The sequence below is a fragment of the Botryllus schlosseri genome, chromosome 9 (genome assembly GCF_051294905.1).
Source record: "Botryllus schlosseri isolate E-star chromosome 9, Bs_hap1, whole genome shotgun sequence".
Lineage (NCBI taxonomy): Eukaryota > Metazoa > Chordata > Ascidiacea > Stolidobranchia > Styelidae > Botryllus > Botryllus schlosseri.
In genome coordinates this window covers 1,152,022-1,172,894 of record NC_137244.1, presented here as the reverse complement: position 1 = coordinate 1,172,894, position 20,873 = coordinate 1,152,022, and the positions used below count along the sequence as shown (strand labels likewise).

At 39.3% G+C, this 20,873-nt stretch overlaps 2 protein-coding genes across 4 annotated transcripts in view; one reads left to right on the top strand and one right to left on the bottom strand.

The window, feature by feature from the left end:
- LOC145446991 (membrane-associated guanylate kinase, WW and PDZ domain-containing protein 2-like) overlaps window positions 1–2,644 on the top strand; it is a 102,924-nt gene extending 100,280 nt beyond the window's left edge. For both annotated transcript variants that reach the window (XM_080325404.1, XM_080325407.1), the window contains one exon: window positions 2,616–2,644. The gene's annotated coding sequence lies outside the window, so the exon portion shown is untranslated. The remainder of the gene's footprint in view (window positions 1–2,615) is intronic.
- On the bottom strand, window positions 9–16,413 carry LOC145447012 (protein FAM81A-like). 2 transcript variants are annotated; one of them, XM_080325439.1, is made up of 9 exons: window positions 16,281–16,413; window positions 13,254–13,347; window positions 10,963–11,100; window positions 9,987–10,090; window positions 9,372–9,501; window positions 5,624–5,737; window positions 4,569–4,697; window positions 3,391–3,524; window positions 9–558 (listed from the first exon to the last, which is right to left on the bottom strand). In XM_080325439.1, exons 1-9 carry the CDS (start codon window positions 16,319–16,321, stop codon window positions 369–371), a joined length of 1,074 nt encoding a protein of 357 aa, XP_080181565.1. In that variant the 5' UTR covers window positions 16,322–16,413; the 3' UTR covers window positions 9–368. The 2 variants fall into 2 exon arrangements, with proteins under 2 accessions (XP_080181565.1, XP_080181566.1); XM_080325440.1 differs by lacking the exon at window positions 16,281–16,413 and adding an exon at window positions 16,040–16,252.
- Between the last annotated feature and the right edge of the window lie 4,460 nt (window positions 16,414–20,873).

The window sequence follows — 20,873 nt, the reverse complement described above, 5'->3', positions numbered from 1 at the left end:
CAAATCAGTTCTCCAGTAGCATTCACCGGAAAACCAGAAATTAGATTACAATTAAAATTAGAGCATGGAAACATTTCACAAATTAGATTACAGGCATTGAGCTCAAATTAGTCCAATTAGACAACTAGGATTATGTAGTTCTGCAAGTCTGGTACACACTCTTTGTGGAAAAACACCGCGAGTTGCAACTGAAAAATCAAAACAATAGATGGTTTACATGAGCCGCATAGCTTGTTACGGGGATGTAAGAAGGCAAACGAGTGACCGAGTAACAGCTCATTAGAATGACAAATATTTCAAGTCGATGCCACTCCACACAACTTGTAAGGCCTTTTCAAACTTTGGCACGTCACGTTTTGGTAAATGAACTACACCAACACAATCATTTTTCGAATTCCGTTGATTTCTTTGGCCAGCTCATCCTTGACTAGTTTGATCTTTGCGTTGATCAGACGATTTGTTGAATCGATACTTTCTTTGACGGAAGCGAAGGATTCGCTGTATTCACTCCGTAATTTAACTGCATCCCTGTTAATTCGCCTGGAGAGTTCTTCGAACCTGAAACGAACATGGGGAAGGTTCTTGGCTTAGGGAAAGACATTCGCTGGAGTTGTTACACCACATCAAAGCCGTGGTTCAGACATTAAGTAAACGATTACACTGGTCTACACAAAATTTCAGGTTTGGGTTTTGACAACTGATTATGGCTAATTTTGGGGCGCTGAATACGAAAATGACCTCAGATTTTCTCCATCACATCACGTTTTTGAGATATGAAATATCCCTAATTTTTCAAAAAATTCAATTTTTGACCCCCCTCAGTTGTCAAAACAAGGAATTCTGATGCAATAAACACGTTTTACCTGCATTAATCCAGCTTTAATTAGCAAACAAGCATTCTATATTAGATTCAGACAAATTTGAGTTGTTTTTATTAAAATTTTATGCCCCGGAATAAAAAAAAGCATGCAAAAGAGTAACCATAATAAAATTAAACGCTACATTATGCAGACGAACATTTCGATAGGACAGTAACAAGGTATCATCTGAATTACAGCCGAGAGTTCACACAATATGCACATAGACATTCCAATGAAGTGCAGAAATTCTTAAGACAGGGACTTGGGCAGGGCGAGATCAGAAACAGTCAAAAAAAGAGCTTTCATAAAATATGAACTCTTCACTTATGATCTTTTGAGGGACTTTCCTTTACGAACAGCGTCTGGAATTTCTCTCTTCTAACTCCAGCAATAGTCGGCTATCGTACGAAAATCCAGGTACAGCTGGCGACTATGTCCTAGTCCTTGCTCGTACCGGATTTTCACTGATGCGGGAAATAAATGAATCCATTAATCCCACCGACTTTCATAACGTGCCTCCATAATAATAATATCTTGACTGAAACGTTCACCCTGTTCTTCACTTACTTTCCCAAGGTTTTCTCTAAACTCATCCGCATGGCTCTTCAAATCCTTAACTTTGATGTTCATCCTGCATCCCAAATCTTCAAAATTAAGCAGTAGGTCCCTTAAGAGGTCTTTTATAATTTTCTGCTTTTCTGTTCCCCAAAAAACAGCACCGAAAGCATTCCAAGCTCTAGACTCAAATGACAACATTGATTCTATACAAGATTTTAATTCTTTGAAAATTGCCTAATTTGAGGTCCATTAAAAATCCCAGTTCTTTTTTCTCTTCACTGAGACCAGAAAAAGCTTAACAATATCCTTTAAAACACTCCCTTTCACGATCCAAAACTTTTACACATTGTTTCATTAGACCAAGTTTGATGTAAAGAGGTGGCAAGAGGATCTTTTTGATATCAACAAACTGATCACGTATGATATTTTTGTCTCCAGGCGTCAAGGTGAGCCTTGGAGGCCACTCTTCTTTGTTCCAGTGCTGATCCTTGGCCCTGCTGTCCCAGTAGCATAGGAAACGTGGGTATTCGGTGTAGCCACTTTGTTGCACCAGCAAAAAGTTCACCATTTTCAAATCTAGACATATGAGCCAGCCATGGTCATGGTGCTACAACTTTTCGAGAACGGTTTTGATGTTCTGATATTCTTCTTTCATTTTTCATTGCTATAAAATGTCACGCTTGTACCAGCTTTGGGAGTTGCTCTTTTGCATGTTTATTTTTTATTCCAAGGCATGAAATTTTAATAAAGACAACGCAAATTTGTTTGAATATAATATAGAATGCTTGGTCGCTAATTAAAGCTGGATTATTGCAAATAAAACAGTGTTTAGTGCATCAGAATTCCTTGTTTTGAAAACAGAGGGGGGTAAAAAATTGATTTTTTTTCAAATTATGGATATTTCATATCTCAAAAACGTGATGCGATAGAGAAAATCTGAGGCCATTTTCGGATTCAGCGACCCAAAATTAGCCAAAATCAGTCGTCAAAACCCAAACCTGAAAAAAAAGTTCAAATTTGTAGACCAGTGTTATCAGTTTCTCTGACAGCAGTGGTCGGCAAGCCGATTTTTGCGAAAAGTTCGTATACTGTAGAAGTTAAGTGAAGATTCAGAATTATAGTGGTTAAAATAACTGATAAAACTTGACAAGAACACTCTTACCAAAATATATGTGTTACTTCTTTACTGGGCGCTAGGGTTGTTGGAAAAAAGACTTTTTTTCTGAATTCCGAGGATTTACTGATTAAATTGTTAGGTTGCCTAAAAACGCACAGGAGTATAAAACTGCAAACAAAGTTTAAAAATAATTTCAAATTTTACTGTCACTCCATGAAAAACAATGCAAAACAAACTTGACACACAGGCTATTTTTGCGAATCCAAAATTTGCAACTGCAATACCTTCACTTCTACCAGTTGGAAGTGAGCATAAAGTGTTAAGCATCATTATTTTAGACAACTTAACAATATCATGGGATTGACAGTAAAATTTGAAAAAAAAATTAAAATTTTTCATGTAAATTCAAAATATTCAAACTCTTGTGCGTTCACATCTACCGGTTGGGATGGAGCCAAATTTGATGTGCAGCGGATTTTAGGCAACCTAACAATTTCATCAGTGAATTCCCGGAATCCGGAAAAAAAGTTATTTTTGAACAACCCTACTGGGTCCCTTTGAGTGGCCTCATGTTGATTGTTGGCAGATAAGCCGTAAACGACTTAACATCTCTATAGTATTTCATTAAAATATTTTGAAAGCAGGAATTCGACACATGGCCAGACACAACAAAACACTTTTTCGCATTGCTAAACTACCAGTGTAATAATGAAAACTTGGATATATTTCCAATTCCCATATATATCCAACTGTCTGAGTCTTCTATGTTACAAATCTATCAATGCCATCACAATCGTTCATATGAGTGTGGCAACTCAGAAAACAACTCCATGCAAAGAACAGAATAAACCTTACATGGCATTCATTCTACCGGAACCATCATCCCTCGAATGCATATCTTCACGAAGCTTTGTGACATCACCACGGCACTCGTCAATCGTCCTCTGCAAAGAGTCGAGCCTTTCCAGCACTCTGATCTCGAAGGATTCCTACATTTACAAAATAGGCTTCACAATAACTGCAGTCTCAAGCGGATTGAAGGGATTTTCAGTGTAGCTTTTTGAATTTTCCTGAACTGACTTATTAATAAAATAGGGTATCAGACTGGACATCACAATCGGAAATAGCTGAAGGCAAATCATGCAGATCATGGAAATAGTATGATAAAAATATTCTTGTGCATTGTGCTAAATCAGCATATGCATATTTTAGTGCCATAACCACTTTCTTAGCCGACTCATGTTAGCTCAAACGTATCAAACCCAGCTAAATCAGAACACCATACCGCACGCAACACGCTATGCTTTGCGGGTCGCACAAATTTTCTCTGTGGACCCTGATTTGAAGATATAATATACATATAATTGCGACATAGATAATGATAATCAGCGGTAACATTATTTTCATATCTTCAAGACATACAATGTAGGCTACATCTAAGTTGTGAAGACTTTTTTTACCCATAAATCTGTCAGAACTGCATAAAACAGCATGTGCCTACATTTATCAAAACACAAGCATCACGATCAAAGAAAATGCCGCCCTTGACTCATCCCCTGAAGCTTAATTCAGAACAGGCAAAGGCCATGAGTTCTGCCATAGCAAATATTTGCAGAATAATTATGTGCTAAAATATTCGAGACGACACATTTTGCATCGTCAGGAGAGGCCGTTTCAAACTTTCATTCTCTTGCTAGGAGTCAACTTTTATCAAAATACACCAACCTAGTTTGTGCCAACAGAAGGAGTTCGTGTACCATCTAAAAATAGTACATTGAGCTAAAGCGATCTCTAATATTCGAAATTACATGCCAGTAACGTCATATTTTGTGATACGATCGTTGATATACAATGTTCTTTCCAATTCTTCACTAGTTGCCGATGTTTACCCCTGACGAGTGTCAGCCAAAAATATTCGGAATAATTTCAATATGAAGATACTATTCAATTGTATATTGAGGTTCTGCACCTCCGAAAGCTCGTCAAATCTGTATGGTTGCTAATATTCAAATGTACTGGCATTCACATATTACCTGCTTGCTTTGAACAAGTGTGTTGTTAAGCTCGATGATTTGCGACGTCTGACTTTCGATTCTGGCGCGTTCGCTTTCCGACCATTTCCTGTTACTTTGAATTGACAGTCGAATGTCTTCGATGATTTGCTGAAATTCCGCAAAAGGGATATCACCGTACTCGAAAAGACGATTCTTGATTAGCAGATGAACAAGCACAAAAGAGAGTAACATCGTACTTTGTGTTTATGTTAGGTCTAAAAGAGAAGTTAAGTGACACTAGAAATGATGCTCAAGATATGAAGCCTACTTGAGTGAGAGGACACTATACTACAGTATATATCAAGGATGAATTCAACAAGTTCCACAAAGAGAAAGAAACAGATTATCAGAAACCGGATGAAACTCTATTTAGAACGTAGAAACAAAGCTATTGCAGTACAAAATTATGACTTTCGAACCACCCACCGCAAATACTATTATTTCATATCAAAAAATTTTTTACTTCAATAAATTCGCTTCCACCGGTTGGAACTGAGCCAAATCTCCTATGTTACACAGTTTTCAAACAACTTAACAAATTCGTTGCTTGGCCTGTACAATTTCAAAACATACTTTTAATTTCTTCCAATAAATTTCAGATTTAGGCTAACTGTATGGCGTTACCTCTTCAGGTTGGAATTAAGTCAAATTTAGTGTGCAGAGTTTTTTATGACAACCTATCAATAAAGGCTATATCAAATAGCCAGCAGAATTTGAAGAAAAACATTTTTTTGAACTTCCCAAATGACCGAACGACATTCTACGGGTCAAAATACTAATGTGGAACATGAGAAGTTTGTCTTAAAAAACTGTTGAGGTAGAATTGGCAGTCGTCTATAAAGATAACCATTTAAGTAGTGCAAGTGTAAGAAAAACTATTTCCTTACAGCAAAAATATAGACGCAATTATTTACTGAATATGTCTGTGTAGTGCAAGTCAACCAAAATCAAGTTTGAATAGGCACATATTCCACATATTCCACACATATTCCACATATTCCATACCATACTAGCATTGGATAGTGGATACTTACCCTCATTTTTGAGTCTATAGCTTGCAGTTGTGAGGAGCTTGTTCCCTTGATGACATCCATCTTATCATCCTGCATCGACATCACTGCATCCAGTCTCCTTGTGAGCTCGTAGATCTGAACGCGCAATTTCAAAAATCATATCACTAATTCTAAGATTTATTCTAACACAGATCATCAAACAGCTAAAGTCTGCGGCAGTGGAAATTCTCCTAACTAACTGAGCTGTGTCATGCAGTGCCAGTGACAACAGTGTGGCATTCAGGTTTGTAATGACTCGACTCGAGTTTGACAGTCACGATTTTCTGATGACTCGAGTCATTTTATCAAAATACGGAAGTGACTCGCCTCGAGTCAATTTGTGTATTGACTCGACTTGGACTTGAGTCCTTGCACATGACTCGAACCAAGTCTAATGACACGAGACTGTCATCAGACGGCCGAAACCGACATTTCATTTTGATTTCGAAGACTAGTAAAGTAACCACACTATTTGGATTTCGTCTACTGGTACTTGAAAATGTGACCAAAAACTGCTAAAAGTGAGTAAAAATTAGTATACTATTAATGCGAAAAATTCGATATCACCAAGTGGAGGTATAATAAGTGGGCTTAACAAGACTTCAACTGAAAACTGAGCAGTCAACACAATGACTTGGACTCGCAATCAAGTCTTAATACCATGACTCGGACTCGACCCTCTGCTTGCTGACATGGACTCAGACTTGACTCAGAGGTGAATTTAAAATGACTTGACTTGACTCCAGTCAAAACTATAGAAGTGAGATTGACTTGTGACTTGGAGCCTTGTGACTTGGTTAGGACCTTGCTGGCAATGCTGAATAACATGGAAGTATCTGATAATCAGACATTTGGATTCCATCAAACTTTTGCTACCAATATTCCGACAATTCAGAATACAGCACAAGTGCTTCATGCACTGGCTATAAATACGCAAAGTGTTAAAACCAAATTTTGAATTCCATTATGCCATACCCAAGTGTTGGTAACCAGACCAAGCCGTTTTACGCAAAAGGGCGGAATACTTGCTTCTCAAGGACCTACATCTGTATTACAGAGGAAGAACCAATCTCATATAATCTCATATGATATCAGACATGGGGTGATTACTTCATGAATGTAATCGATTGCGATTACGATTAGCCTACTTCGGAATCACGCGATTACGATTACGATTACAGCAAAATCAGGAAGTAGTCGATTACGATTACGATTACATTGGAAAAGTAATCACGATTACTCACGATTACATTTATTTTGCATCTTAGTAGTTATATTGGAAGACAATATATGGATTGCGCTGAAAAGGCTGAGATAACATATTTCTTTAAAACAGATGCGACATTTGCTTGTTACGTCACGATGCACATATTGCCCATTTTATAAAGGACGATTTATCGCACCCAATGATGTGCATTATTGCCAGGTCCATAACAGCTGCACCCCAAATTCTCCAATAGGGTGGGGAGCGTGCTCGGAGGGGACTCAAAAGTATTTCCTGAACCAACATAAATTATAGCGTATTCTCGACAGATTTCATTAACTTGAAAATTCTCTTTGAGCTTTGCAATTTAAAAGTCTCTAGATAGCTTGATTTCGAAATGCAAACGTCTCCCCTCAAGAAATAAAGGTTGCACAACTCATAGTAATAGGCATTATGGTGCCAGTCAATACCGCGCCCCGACACACCAAAAGACATATGCAGTTTAGGCCAACATGCGACTCTACGAAGTGTGCTATCAAAGAAAGACGTTGGCCGAAATTTTGGGTATGTGTCCATTGCCGATAGCCGCGCTGGGTGGGCGTGACTAACAGTCCGGTCCTTCCAATCTGAACCCACGATGCAAATGCCACGCAGCCACCCACAGAGTATTAGACATGACAATTTGTGTGTGCGTCTCACGAAAGTTTTTCTTTTAGTCTGCTAAGTTTGGGCCACTACAATATCTTTTGACTATATAACAGACCGGAGGTCACGAATTAACAACATGCACTATAGTAATTATTGCAAGATACCAGATGTTATAATTATGGATTACGCGCCCCCTGCTCTTCAGGTAAGTCTGACCATCGGAGGCTTAGATAGGATTAAAAATGTAATATAATGCAATTACCAATGTTACTGACGAAATTAAATCTTCAAGTTAAAAATTGACTACCCTTTGGGGGCCCAAGACCAACGTTTGGAGTGGAGGACGATTTTGCTGTTTTGATCCTGATTCTAGCTACAACCCACGCTAACATGGTATATAGGCCGATGGCTATGACGGCAGGTCCAAATCTTCAGTAAAGAATTGTGAAGTAGCAATTGATGCCCGTTTTGAGTAGAATAATATGAGAATAAGAAAAGGTGAAAATAAAATTCGGCCTTCACCTTAACACAGATAATGTAATGCAAGCTGCCATTACGAGAAACGACGAAAAAACGGCGCGGGTATGATATATATCAGCAGCTGTTGATTTTTAATGCTTTGTTGTGGAAACCGTAATATTTTATTTGATGAGTACAAAATTTCAAATCTTTGTCTGGTGTACGTTCGTACTAGCACATAGGCCTAATGCTCGCCAAGCAGCAACGGTCAAATTGCGTTTAACTAAGCATAACTAAACATCAATACAAAAGTTGCTATTTTAAACTAGGCAGAGAGGTGATTAATTATCCTGCAGCGAGGTAGTGGCGTCTGAAATATATTGATAACCCGATATTTGAACGGTGGGTGTTTTACAATCACACTAATGTACATCGACTATCTATTTACTATAAGTGTGGAATGTGGATACTTCTTACGCAAAGACGAGCACAGCTAATAAGCTACTTCTGACGTAATGATGAGCAATGGCATTTGAAAATCAGACGTTTGTGACTCAATAACTGGTATAATATCTCTTGCTTGTTAACGAATGTTCAGTTTATGTCACAGTCGTCGTACAAATAAAAAGTAATCGTTCTTTCACAAAGAAATCGATTAAATATGCGAAGTAGTCGATTACGATTACGATTACTTCGGAATTTTTTCGAATGTAATCGATTGCGATTACGATTACTTGCAAATGCTGTAATCGTCGCAATCGATTACGATTACTAATCGCGATTACCCCATGTCTGTATGATATACAATAGATCAAGATGCACCCAAGGATGGATGTGGAAATGATGTCCTCTGTAAGAAGCAAGCTGCTTAAAATCACAGGTGCGATAAGGCTATCACAGACCAAACATTCAAAAACAATCGTAAACAGGAATTTCCAGAATCATTGCATTTCGTCAATGATTCTACAGTAGAGACGAGACAATTACATATTTACCCATAATAAACCAAGCATATCCTTCGCAAACTACATCTGAAATTTAGAATCGGGTTACGATACAGGCAACTTTGTAACCAGCAGATTATTGCTTATTGTTGACTGCAAAATGCAGTATTTTGACGTCATTATGTCATTCAATTTTGCTTCGTGTTGGTTGTCACGTATTACAAAAATTTATGAAGGAATGTCGGTGTAAAAATATTTGTGCTTTCAAAATTAACGAGCACTTATTACTTAAGCAGAACACCAATAGGCAATTTTATATTAAGTAGCCTAGAACCAATAGTTGAAGAGTGATAGGGGGAGTTTGACACCTGATTAACTGCCCATGGGGTATCATGTAGAAAAGTTCGGGTAATGCTGTTCAATTAAATCAAATTTCAATTCGATCCAATATTTAGTCAAAAGTATTCCACAATACCTCGCTATTCAACTGGTCGATCTTATGTCTGTGTGCTTCCGTACTTTGATCGACCTGTTTTCTCTCGATTTCCTGATTTGAATTGGCTGCGCGTACGTCTTGCGCTAGCCTCGCGATCAGTGCATCGCATCTGTAGACCAACGTAACATGGTAAAAACAGATAATTTTTTAATAATTCAATAGAGGAAGGGATCACGATTAGAAAAATTGTTTTGGTCCGCAATAAAGATAATCTGGTCTGGCATGCCTATTCCATTGCACTTGTTACATTACTGTGAATTGATCACGACTTCACCGAAATGTCATCTCCAGTAACGTGCATAGCTTTGTACTACTTTTTTCGTGTGCTGCGATACCGCCAATCGGGGTTTCAAAGCTGTCATAGTGGAAAATACTATTGGAACTATAATTTTGGTCGATAAATTAAATATTATTGGCAAGGAGCATAAAATTTCAGAACTCGAAAATATCATGAGTTCAGTAAAAGTAGAAGTAGAACTCCCGTCTGCGCTGCCGATCACTAGGGCTATCCAAGAAATCACGTAGACGAGGAAATGTTAGCTAGTCTATTGTTTTTGAAATAATAATAAGATGCTTCACAACCAAAAACGATACCTTGCAACTCTGCCTCGCAGATCAACAACCCCGGTTTGAGTAAATTGCTCCAAATTTCTTGTTTGATATGCGGTGTCCACGATGCCTTGGTCTCTTGCAGCAAGCTAAGGAAGATAATGTCTATATTATGAGTGAGCAATAAGAACATTTCTATCTCACTTGCCAGGCAAAGAGCAAACGAGAAATTGACAAGTGGAACTACTGTGATAATAGTTAGTTTCATTTATCGTTATGTTTTGCTACAAACATCCATATATGGACTGCAGATGGTGGTAAAAATATGTTTAGAAGAATGCACACAAGCCCAAATCATAGAAATGGTTACTATAACTAACGTGAAGGATTTTGTGTCTAAACTCCTAGCATCTGACTCCAAAAAATTGCATGAGTATGCCACTGTGTGTTTTCTACGATTAACCAGGCTTCACGTTTGTGAATGGTCTGATTCGTTCTACATATCACAATGAATTATGTTTATTGAACCAATTGAAATTCAAAATGCGTGTATCATTTTTCACACAAATACCAAAATAGGAACACGCATCATTTCATATCTATATTTCTCATGGCGACTGCGAGGTAACATAAAAGTCCAACAGAAATTCCACTATTTTTAGCAAATTGTTAAACTCATACAATTGCTTTATCAGACTTTGCGCTTGACTGAGTTCACAAAATGTCATCATCTTTTTTTAAACTTTATCAGGATATATTCTGTTATTATCACAGAAAAGTGAACAAGCAATTAGGAGTAACAAAGCAGTACAGTGTTCAAACCTTCCCCTAATTTTACAGCATCAGAAATACATGCATCTGCATTGATTTGCTTCACATTTTTCTACAGTAAGATAAGCGCTTCTTGGAGGTACAGAACTTCCATATGAAATTGAATAGTATATTCAATAAGCACAATTTCCTAATGATATTGGAATCAATTTCTCTGAATCATGTTTGACTACATAATAACAAGCCCAACCTGATATTTTAGCTCTTCTACTTCCCTCCCCAGTCTTTTGACCGACTTTGTCACGCTTCTGATGTGATCGTGCCATAATTGTTGCAAGTGGTCGTCCATGTTTGAGGGCTTGATATCTTTTGATAGAGCGTCTTTAAACTGGAAAACATGTCACATCAAATGCATACTTAAATATTCCGGACAAAGAGGCAGATAACTCGTGAATCGCAATGAATGGTGGGGGATCTTTTATGACTATTTCATGTGATATTATTTATGATGTGATGCAATATATTGAATACTGAACCCTCTAGCTTGAATGAACTCTCAACAGCCATACGGTAATATGTAGACATGGACAACTAGATTACCTATTCCAGTTGTCTAAGTCAGTAATTGTCAGTAATTTAATTCTAATCAAATTTGTGAAATCTTCATTTGCTCTCATTCTAATTATAACACTGGTCAACACATATTTTTAGGCAGACAAAGTAAGAGTGGTTTTGGGGGTTCTGAAGGGCACTGATTCCGAATATGACCTTGGTTTTTTCAGATTGGCTCTTGTTGTGGAGATAACCCATGCGGCTATTTTGACCAAAATCTTCCATTTTCGAGGTGATGACTAGATATAAAATCGGCTCAGTCGTACTATATAGTTTAGAAAATCGATCTACTTGTTATTTTTACACACACAAGACTCATTAAAATCAAAATACAGCAACAGCACTATATTTAGGGGTAAGAGAATGATCATAGTTACAGATTTTCATGGTTATCATGTACATAAATAAACTCCAGTCATGTAGCCTACATAAGTATTTACCTAGATACTCAAATAACGTGGCATTAATTCAATCAGTTTTACGTCAACCACCTATTGTAAATTTGAAATAATCAGTTGGAATATAATATTATTGATATATTTCAAATCAAAATTGTTTTTTTTATAAGATTTTCGCCTGTAAGCTATTTAGTGTAGTTTCTCGAAAGGTTCCGGCAACGGTCTGACATAATATGTTCAATTGTTCATCTCATCTGCCCTGATATCTTTCTTTTGTTGTTCTGATGTCTTGGTAGAAACTCTTCCCTTGCTAATCAACAAGATGATCGGGATATATATCAAGATGTCATACCGTAACAGGAAGTGAACTTTTATGCTTATGTTTGTGCTCAAGTGTTCAATATGCAGATACGAATTTTCAGACCAACTGTTTGGGGCTGGATGCTTTATGATCATCTAAAAAGTTTTATTTACTACATCTTAGGAGAAATTACATGTAGTGAACTCCTTCCTAATGCGAACTGGAATCTTTCATCGGTATTCGAATATACCAGATACCAGATTTAAGCTTCTCGTTTGACAGGGTTACTAGGTATACCCATTTTGTTGACTCAACGGAAAATTATCCATTTACCAGTCAAAAGAAAGGAGAAGCATATGAGTATTGTAGTTAAGCCTTCCAAGGACAAATTTTATAGTTTTATACTCCTCTTTAATCTTGGTAGAATGACCAATTGATACAGGAGAATATGTTTTTCCGTTGTGCAAAAGTACAATTTTTAGGCTTGACAACCTTTTTTTTTTGACAAACAAATATTTCGCATCATGTCATGATAATATTGATAGAATGACTGAAAATGACACGAGGGTTCTTTGTAGTCAATTAGCCATTTATGCGCAGCATAAAATTAGAAAAAACTACGATTTTTTTCCTACCAAGTGAAACATTTAAGGGTCAATCAAGTAATTTTGGGCTTTTTTAGGGGTATAAATATCTTCTGATAAAGAGCCAATCTGACAAAACTAATGTGATATTCGTAATCAGCAACCTCAAAAACCCCAGAAACGGCTCTCAGATGTTCTAAAAAAATTATTTTCATTTTGTTGACCAGTGTAATCTATTCGGTGAAATATTTCGATGCTGTCATTTTAATTCCAATCTAATTTCTGGGTTTCCAGAAGATGCTACCTCAAGGGAACTATATAGTGCGAAAAGAGCCAAGCTTGCTGAACAGACATGATTTGATATGAACAGACCTTGCTTGAATCAATATCAAACTTTCCGTGAATTCAGTAATTCTAATTCTAATATAACTTTTAAAAAAACTGCAGGCTCTATAATCCTATGATTAAAATTTTTTATTCTAATTTGAAAATAACTGCGTGTATCTATAATATTATACTAATTCTACCAAAATTTGGAAAAAACTTTGTAGCTGTAATTCTAATTCTCATCTAATTTGGAAAAGCTGAAAATTTCCGAGCTGTCCAAGTCTGCTGATATGTATAGACTATAGAATATCCAACATACTTCAAATGCCTTTTCGATTAATGTTCTGGTCGTTTTTTCTTGCTCAAGAAGTCTCTCCTCTAGATGATTCATTCTTCTTCGCCTCGGAGGGGGTCTGTATAATGCAATTTTTGATTAGATTGGTTGGGTGGAACAATCCCAACATGCGACCAGTAAGTTATCGAACTCATCGTAGCATGAGAAAGCAAATCGCAGTTGTCAAGCCACTGATTGTGATTCCTGTACGACAAAATCAAAAATCGAAGCTCATTCCCATCAGTAGGCCTACTTGCTGAATAAAGTGTGATTTGTAGCTTTTCAATCAATTATAACTGAGACAGTGCTTTCACGAAAACATTTGTTACAGAACACGGAGCATAGGCCTACATTTCACGGTTAAGCATTTACTGACCAATGAGCATGAAAATTTAACTTTATTTACCGCGTTCAAACCATGTGTTAACGCTACTCTTTCTTGGCAATTTAAACACTCTACAGAAGACTTGTTGCAATCACAATGGGAGAGGGATTTGATTTATCCTGGGTGACATCCTTGCTTCATGAATTATGTCATCTAGGTGCAAGTAATGCCGGCCTGATAGCAAATACAACGCAGTTCTGAGTAGTGTGTTTTGTGAATGAATGAATGAATGAAATATCAGCCTTACGAAGGCTTTAGAATTGCTATTAAGCGCAGAGAAGTTTTCCTGCTTAATAGGATTTGAAGAGCTATTTGGAAGTACGGAACTTGAATATACAATTGAATAGTGTATTATAATTGAATATATTTGAGTTGAATTGCAAATGAGCTAAAAATAGTGGGGATAGAATAGGCATTTCAAAAGGACGAGGTTTCGAGTTTGAAGTTGGAGTGTTTCGGGTAACCCTAAAAGGAGGGACCGCGGAAACTGCAGAAAACGCGGAACTCGCGGAAATGGCCCCTAAAACGCGGAAACTGCGGGAAACCTCGATTCCTAAAGCGCTGAAACAGAGGAAAAGGCGGAACGCGGAACAGTCGGTCATTGACCTCTATCGATCACAAAGTAGCCACTAAAACGAGGAAACAGCGGAAAAGGCAGAACGCGGGACAGTCGGTCATTGACATTTGTAGTTCTCATAGAGGAACTCTAAAGTCCAAAACGACGAAAATGCGGGACACCAATGTTAGAGTGAGGCGAAGTAGGACTCATAAATGGCAGAGAACTGTCGTAATAGTTGGCGCTTCTTCGTTTTACGATACAAAAATTTATAAACGTCAAAATAAATTGTTTTTTCCTTGGGAAAGACGGATTAGGGTTGGCGGAGGGGGTATATTAGGGTTACGTGAGGAGTATATTAGGGTTGAGGAGAGGGGAGATATTAGGGTTGGGGGAGTGGGGGATGTTAGGGTTAGGAGGGTTAGGGTTAGGTTAGGATTAGGGTTAGGTTAGGGTTATGATTACGGTTAGGTTAGGGTTAGGGTTAGGGTTAGGGGAGGTGGGATATTATGGTTAGGGGAGGTGGGATATTAGGGTTAGGGGTTAGGGTTAGCTTAGGGTTAGGTTAGGGTTAGGGGAGGTGGGATATCATGTCCCTAACAATCTTCTCCAACCCTAATATCACCCCTCTCCCCAACCCTAACATCCCCCTCTCTCCAACCCTATATCCCGCCTCCCCTAACATCACCCTCTCCCTCAACCCTAATATTCCACCTCACCTAACCCTAATATCCCACCTCCCCTAACCCTAATCATAACCCTAACCTAACCCTATCCCTAATATCCCACCTCCCCTAACCCTAATATCCCACCTTCCCTAACCCTAATATCCCACCTCCCCTAACCCTAATATGCCACCTCCCCCAACCCTAATATCCCACCTTCCCCTAACCCTAATATCCCACCTCCACTAACCCTAATCATAACCCTAACCTAACCCTAACCCTAATATCCCACCTCCCCTAACCCTAAAATTCCACCTCCCCTAACCCTAATATCCCACCTGCCCTAACCCTAATATCCCACCCCCCACCCCAACCCTAATATCCAACCTCGCCCAACCCTAATATCCCACCTTCCCCTAACCCTAATATCCCACCTCCCCTAACCCTAATCATAACCCTAACCTAACCCTACGCTAACCCTAATATCCCACCTCCCCTAACCCTAATATTCCACCTCCCCTAACCCTAATATCCCACCTGCCCTAACCCTAATATCCCACCTCCCCCAACCCTAATATCCCACCTCCCCTAACCCTAATATCCCACCTGCCCTAACCCTAATATCCCACCTCCCCCAACCCTAATATCCCACCTCCCCCAACCCTAATATCCCACCTCCCCCAACCCTAATATCCCACCTCCCCCAACCCTAAAATCCCACCTCCCCTAACCCTAATATCCCACCTCCCCCAACCCTAATATCCCACCTCGATGACCGACTGTCCCGCGTTCCGCTGTTTCCTCGTTTTAGTGCCTACTGTGTGATATATAAAGGTCAATGACCGACTGTTCCGCGTTCCGCGTTTTCCTCTATTTCAGCGCTTTAGGAATCGAGGTTTCCCGCTTTTTCCGCAGTTTCCGCGTTTTAGGGGCTATTTCCGCGAGTTCCGCGTTTTCCGCGTTCCCTCCTTTTAGGGTTACCCGAGGGTTTCGGCCAACAAAATCCACCTTTATGCTATTCTACTGTTAGTAGTGATGAATATGAGCTAGCAATGGCTGCAAGAACCTCACACAACAGAACATCGACATCACGATTCACGCTAAAGTTTAGCACCTAAACAATATGTGCTTCTAGTTGCTAGCTTGCTACTAGAACTATACTCACTTTACACAATCAGCAACTAGGACTAGAATTTGAATTCCTCACTTTTCCAAATCCAGAACTACAACTGGAACTACTAAAAAGCCCAGCAGGGCCTATATAGTTTCTTGGCCGTCAACTAACTAGATTGGAAGTTTGTACAAGTCTGTACGATAAGATCGCATCAACGTGGACGTGGTAACCAGAAAATGTTAAAGTTACGCCAAAATTACCGATCCAAAAGTAAGCAATAATGACATATTACCTAGATAACGCCACTGTGCCATCATATTCCCCATCATACATCGCAAAACCCTCTGGTCTTTGGTTACATCAGTATCAAATTACTTCGACAGCAATACTTTGTTTATAGTTGATCGACGGAAGCGTCATCCAGTGTCATGGATACGGATGACTACAAATCACTCGTGTATGACCAAGTTTCATGGAGCATGGAGCAAGCGTGATTTATAATTCGTATTTTAGCCAACACAGTAAGGTTATATTCCATTTATTGACTCCTACAATAATCCAGTCTATATTCTAATTTTGAACTTTCCGGCCAATAAGTCGATGACACATGTATTTGCAGCTATTGCTGCATACTTTTACGTCGGACCAGAGCGAGGGTCTTGTATTACTTCTATTATTGATCTGAATCCACAAGGTTGCATGGTGTGCCATGCTACGTATTCTTTCTAGACCATTGGTTCTCAAGTTGGGTGCGCGAAAGCATCTGAAGGGGAGTGCAACATCGTCTGTCGTTCATTTTTCAGAAAAAGTATCGCAGTAAAATAAAAATAATGCTAAATTGACACCGTGGAAGCTGGAACTTAATGTTTTCGACTACGAGATAGTTCACAGACCATGTGTGAAAAATATTGCGTCTGACACTATATCACTATAACACTATATCACGGATATTTGTAGTCTAACGGCAGTGTCCACTTATTTACGCGAGTTTCATAACATTTCTTGGGGCATCCGGGAATCCGTAGGATAAATCATTTTTTTAAATCTCTAAACCTGCCGTATTCGATGGAAGACGTCAAAAAGGTTTGTGGTAACTCTAGAGCAGTGTCTCCCAAACTTTTTTGAGCTACCGCCCCCCTGGACAGCGAATTAAGTGCCACCGCCCCCCGACACCCCCCTCACCACGCCAAATCATAAAACGAAACTTGTTCTGCATTTAATACAGCTAATAATGAGACGGATGAAGCTAGTGTATCAATATCATCATTTTCGTCATATTGGGTTCAAGATTTGATAGGAACAATATCAGTCTATAACCTCTAGTGTTCACTTCATATAGGCCTACTGGCAAATCGGTTTCTGCTGTGAGTCAGAAACTTGGACACGGCGCTGAGAACACGTTCTATCAAATATGAGCGGGGAAGGGTAACGACGAAAAAGCCAACCCGACTTCAGTGAGAGTGACTCTTTTTTATTCAATTGCGTACCCAGAACGATTGATTGGAGATAATGAACTTTTGATTGAACACAAAATTGTTCTTCACTACAATTAGGGTTACCATATTTTGGGAATCTGAAAAGATGACGCTTTTTAAAAATTTTCAGACTTACAATGATGGAGTAAAATCCGGAAAAAATGGTAAATTTTTCCCGAGTTTGTGGCTAGTTGACTAATTTAAGGTCATTTTTCTGGCTCAGGTTCCGAAAAACCCGCTAGACCGTTACTCGGGCGCTGATTTCCTATATCTCAGTCCAATTTCCACGTACATTTAAAACCAAAAATTTCAAAAAAGAGGAACAATTCTCAAGAACCAGGACGTTTACGCGTCCTCTGAGGACACTTTCAAAAGAGTCAAAAAAGAGGACAAATCCTCTAAAAAGAGGACGTATGGTAACCCTGACTACAATGTTATCAGCTGCTCAAACATTTCATGCCTGGACACTTCACAGAATGGATTGATTATCCGGTGAGGAATTTCTAATTGGAACATATCGTGGAACCAAATCACCATCCTCGTTTAATTTTGTGAGATGATTTATTCATTTTCTCCATCAAAATCAGGTATTCGGGCTGGACCGGTAGGTCATAGCCAAGCTTGAGAATTAGAACAGTTGACGTGTCGCAAACATCCGGTAAATTATCTATTACTTACTTGTCAGCGAATACAGACAATGCCATGTTCAAGTTTATCAGGTTTCATCAATACCACATGAACGGATGAATTATACACCCTCAAATTTTGAAAAATACGACCATCAAGTAGGAGTGATGTCGTTTCTCGCAACCAGAAAGCCGTGTCGAAGGCCACGGTGACAGCGCTGTTGAAAATCCACGACCGTTTGAAACAGATAATAAAATCTCTTAAAAATCCATCACCTGTTGTAGTGAGCAATAACTGCTCAAATATACTTCGTAGTTCTCACAGCAGCACACAGTGAACCACTCTTTTCGGGTATGCTGCAGGAATAACATTGTCAAGTAACAATGAACTTTTCCGGTGCTGCGAATCTAACCTCTTTATTAATCAATGGTTTCAACAGTATACGCAGCAGTTGACTTCTAAACCTACACCGCCCGCATTTGCTCTCAGCGCCCCCCTACCGCCCAATTTTCTAGCCAGCGCCCCCCAATCGCCCATTTCATGGCCAGCACCCCTCCACGCTCTCGAACGCCCCCAGGGGGGCGCTGGCGCCCGCTTTGGGAACCACTGATTTATGTTCATTCACGAAATAATCATGGCCCCCCGACGAGATCGCCCCCTCCCCCCCAATTGGCGTGTTTGAGTGCGGCAGTTACGGTCCTGATCAAGGCTCGCCTATGATGGCCCAATTCACATAAGTAGCTTAAAATTTATTATAAATTATAATAATCGAATGTAACTTTCGCACTGATTCCGAAAATCTAAATATTAATCGACTTTTCATTTCTCAAATTATTCGGTATCATAACGTTGCGCAATACGCCTACATTTAGTGCCAGTACTAAAGAGCTATATACACTAATCAAGAACACGAACATTGAACAGTAATAACACTGACAGCTAGGGCGTTGTTCGTAATTTGAATTTGTAATTGTGAATGTCACTTCCACGGCAGCTCATTTCTCGCGGTACATCAGGAAGACAATGAGTATTTGCAAACTGCATTGTCATACAGGCGTCGCGATGTCTGCTATTCTCTTTGATCATTTGATCAATCAACACATCTTGCCATCCGGAATTTCGAGGCGCGCGATGTCGGGTGCATTGAACTCGCGAGTGGTATTGGTTGCCGGCGCGAAAGCAACTTGAATTTGAGGATTTTGAAAAGGGGGCCCTAGTCCAATGTTCTCATTAAGCTGCGCACGTGCGCAAATGCGCAGTGCTGACACGGTATCGGCGCACAGAAAATCTATGTTGCGCACAAAAAATCCGAACTGATGAACTCTTTTTTAGTCGTTACGCACTGTAGTCCAAGGGTCTGCGCAGTGAGTAGGTGAGTATGCGCAGACTCGTCAAAAATTAGAGGGAACATTGCCCGAGTCCCTACCCTGAATACGTCACTGGCTTGACCTCTCAGAGTCATGTTTATACGGCAGCCACGAGAACAATTATTCTGGCCCTGATAAAAATTTACTAACAAGTTGCTACAATATTGATAAATTAGGAACAAAAATAAAAATTCGGCAAAGAGATATACATTTTACCCAAAAGAGCCATAGGTTACACACCACTGCCATATACTAATGCGTTCCCAGGGGCGAGTAGCTCTGACAAGTCTATGATGCTTGTTGCTGTTGAAAAACTTAGGTTGCAATTCGGAGCATTGTCTAGAGCAGTGGTTCCCTACCTTTTCGACTCATCACCCCCTTTTCAAGCTCCACACCGATCATCGCCCCCCCCCCCAAATTTTGTGAACCGAATAATGAGCATATACAAACAGTAATCACCGGCTGATTGACTAAAAAAAAGGTAATTTCTCCGACTTGGCTCCAATTTAGCCGTTTTAACGCGCCATCGCCCCCTATCGTCTCCTTCGCTATTTTCGTCCCCTGTCGCCCCCTTTGTCCATTTTCGACCCCTATCGCCCCCGTCGTCATTTTCGTGCCCCCAAGACCGCCAAATCGTCCCCGTTGGGAACCACTAGACCAGAGGTCTCAAACTCAAATGTGCTTGCGGGCCATTTTTCCAGTTTTGACGACGTCACGGGCCGCAGCATTTATAGGGGTATTCTATGTCTTTCGAAGTAGGCCTTATTTGGCGGGAATGAATTTTCCTATTGAAATTGAGCCCATCCAGCAGACTGACAGTAAACACACATCGTCAAAATGTGATTTACGTTTGTATCAATTTAGGCCTGGCACGAAAAGAATCATCAAATTTATATCTATTTGAATAGAATTGTTGTTGTACTTGATATGTATTACCTATAAGATATAGACACCATATGGGAGGACAAATTTATGCCATCATAAAAGCTATCAGGTTATAATTTTCAGCTACTATGAATATTTTGAATCCAACAGACTGATAATAGAGACTGATCTGATATCAAAAGATTTTCAACTTGAGCATTGTAATTACAATCCAGGATTCGTGTATACTTCTGATAACTAGGCTATTAATCTCATGGCCAGATATTTTCAAATATAGGAGCAGAAAAAATAGACAAATTTAATATAAATATATTAATGAATGTGTCCAAGGGATAGAAATGTCGGAACGCCGAACGGCCCATTGCTGTTACATCGTTGGAGCGTACCGCTACGGTACTCGGTACCTTTAAGTGACCTTAATTACATGGTTTAGCGACCAAAGATGTAACTAACAAATTGCCAATGGTTGCCATAACTATACTTGCTTAGTTGGTGAAATACGAAGCTGCGACCTTGTGATCTATTACTATT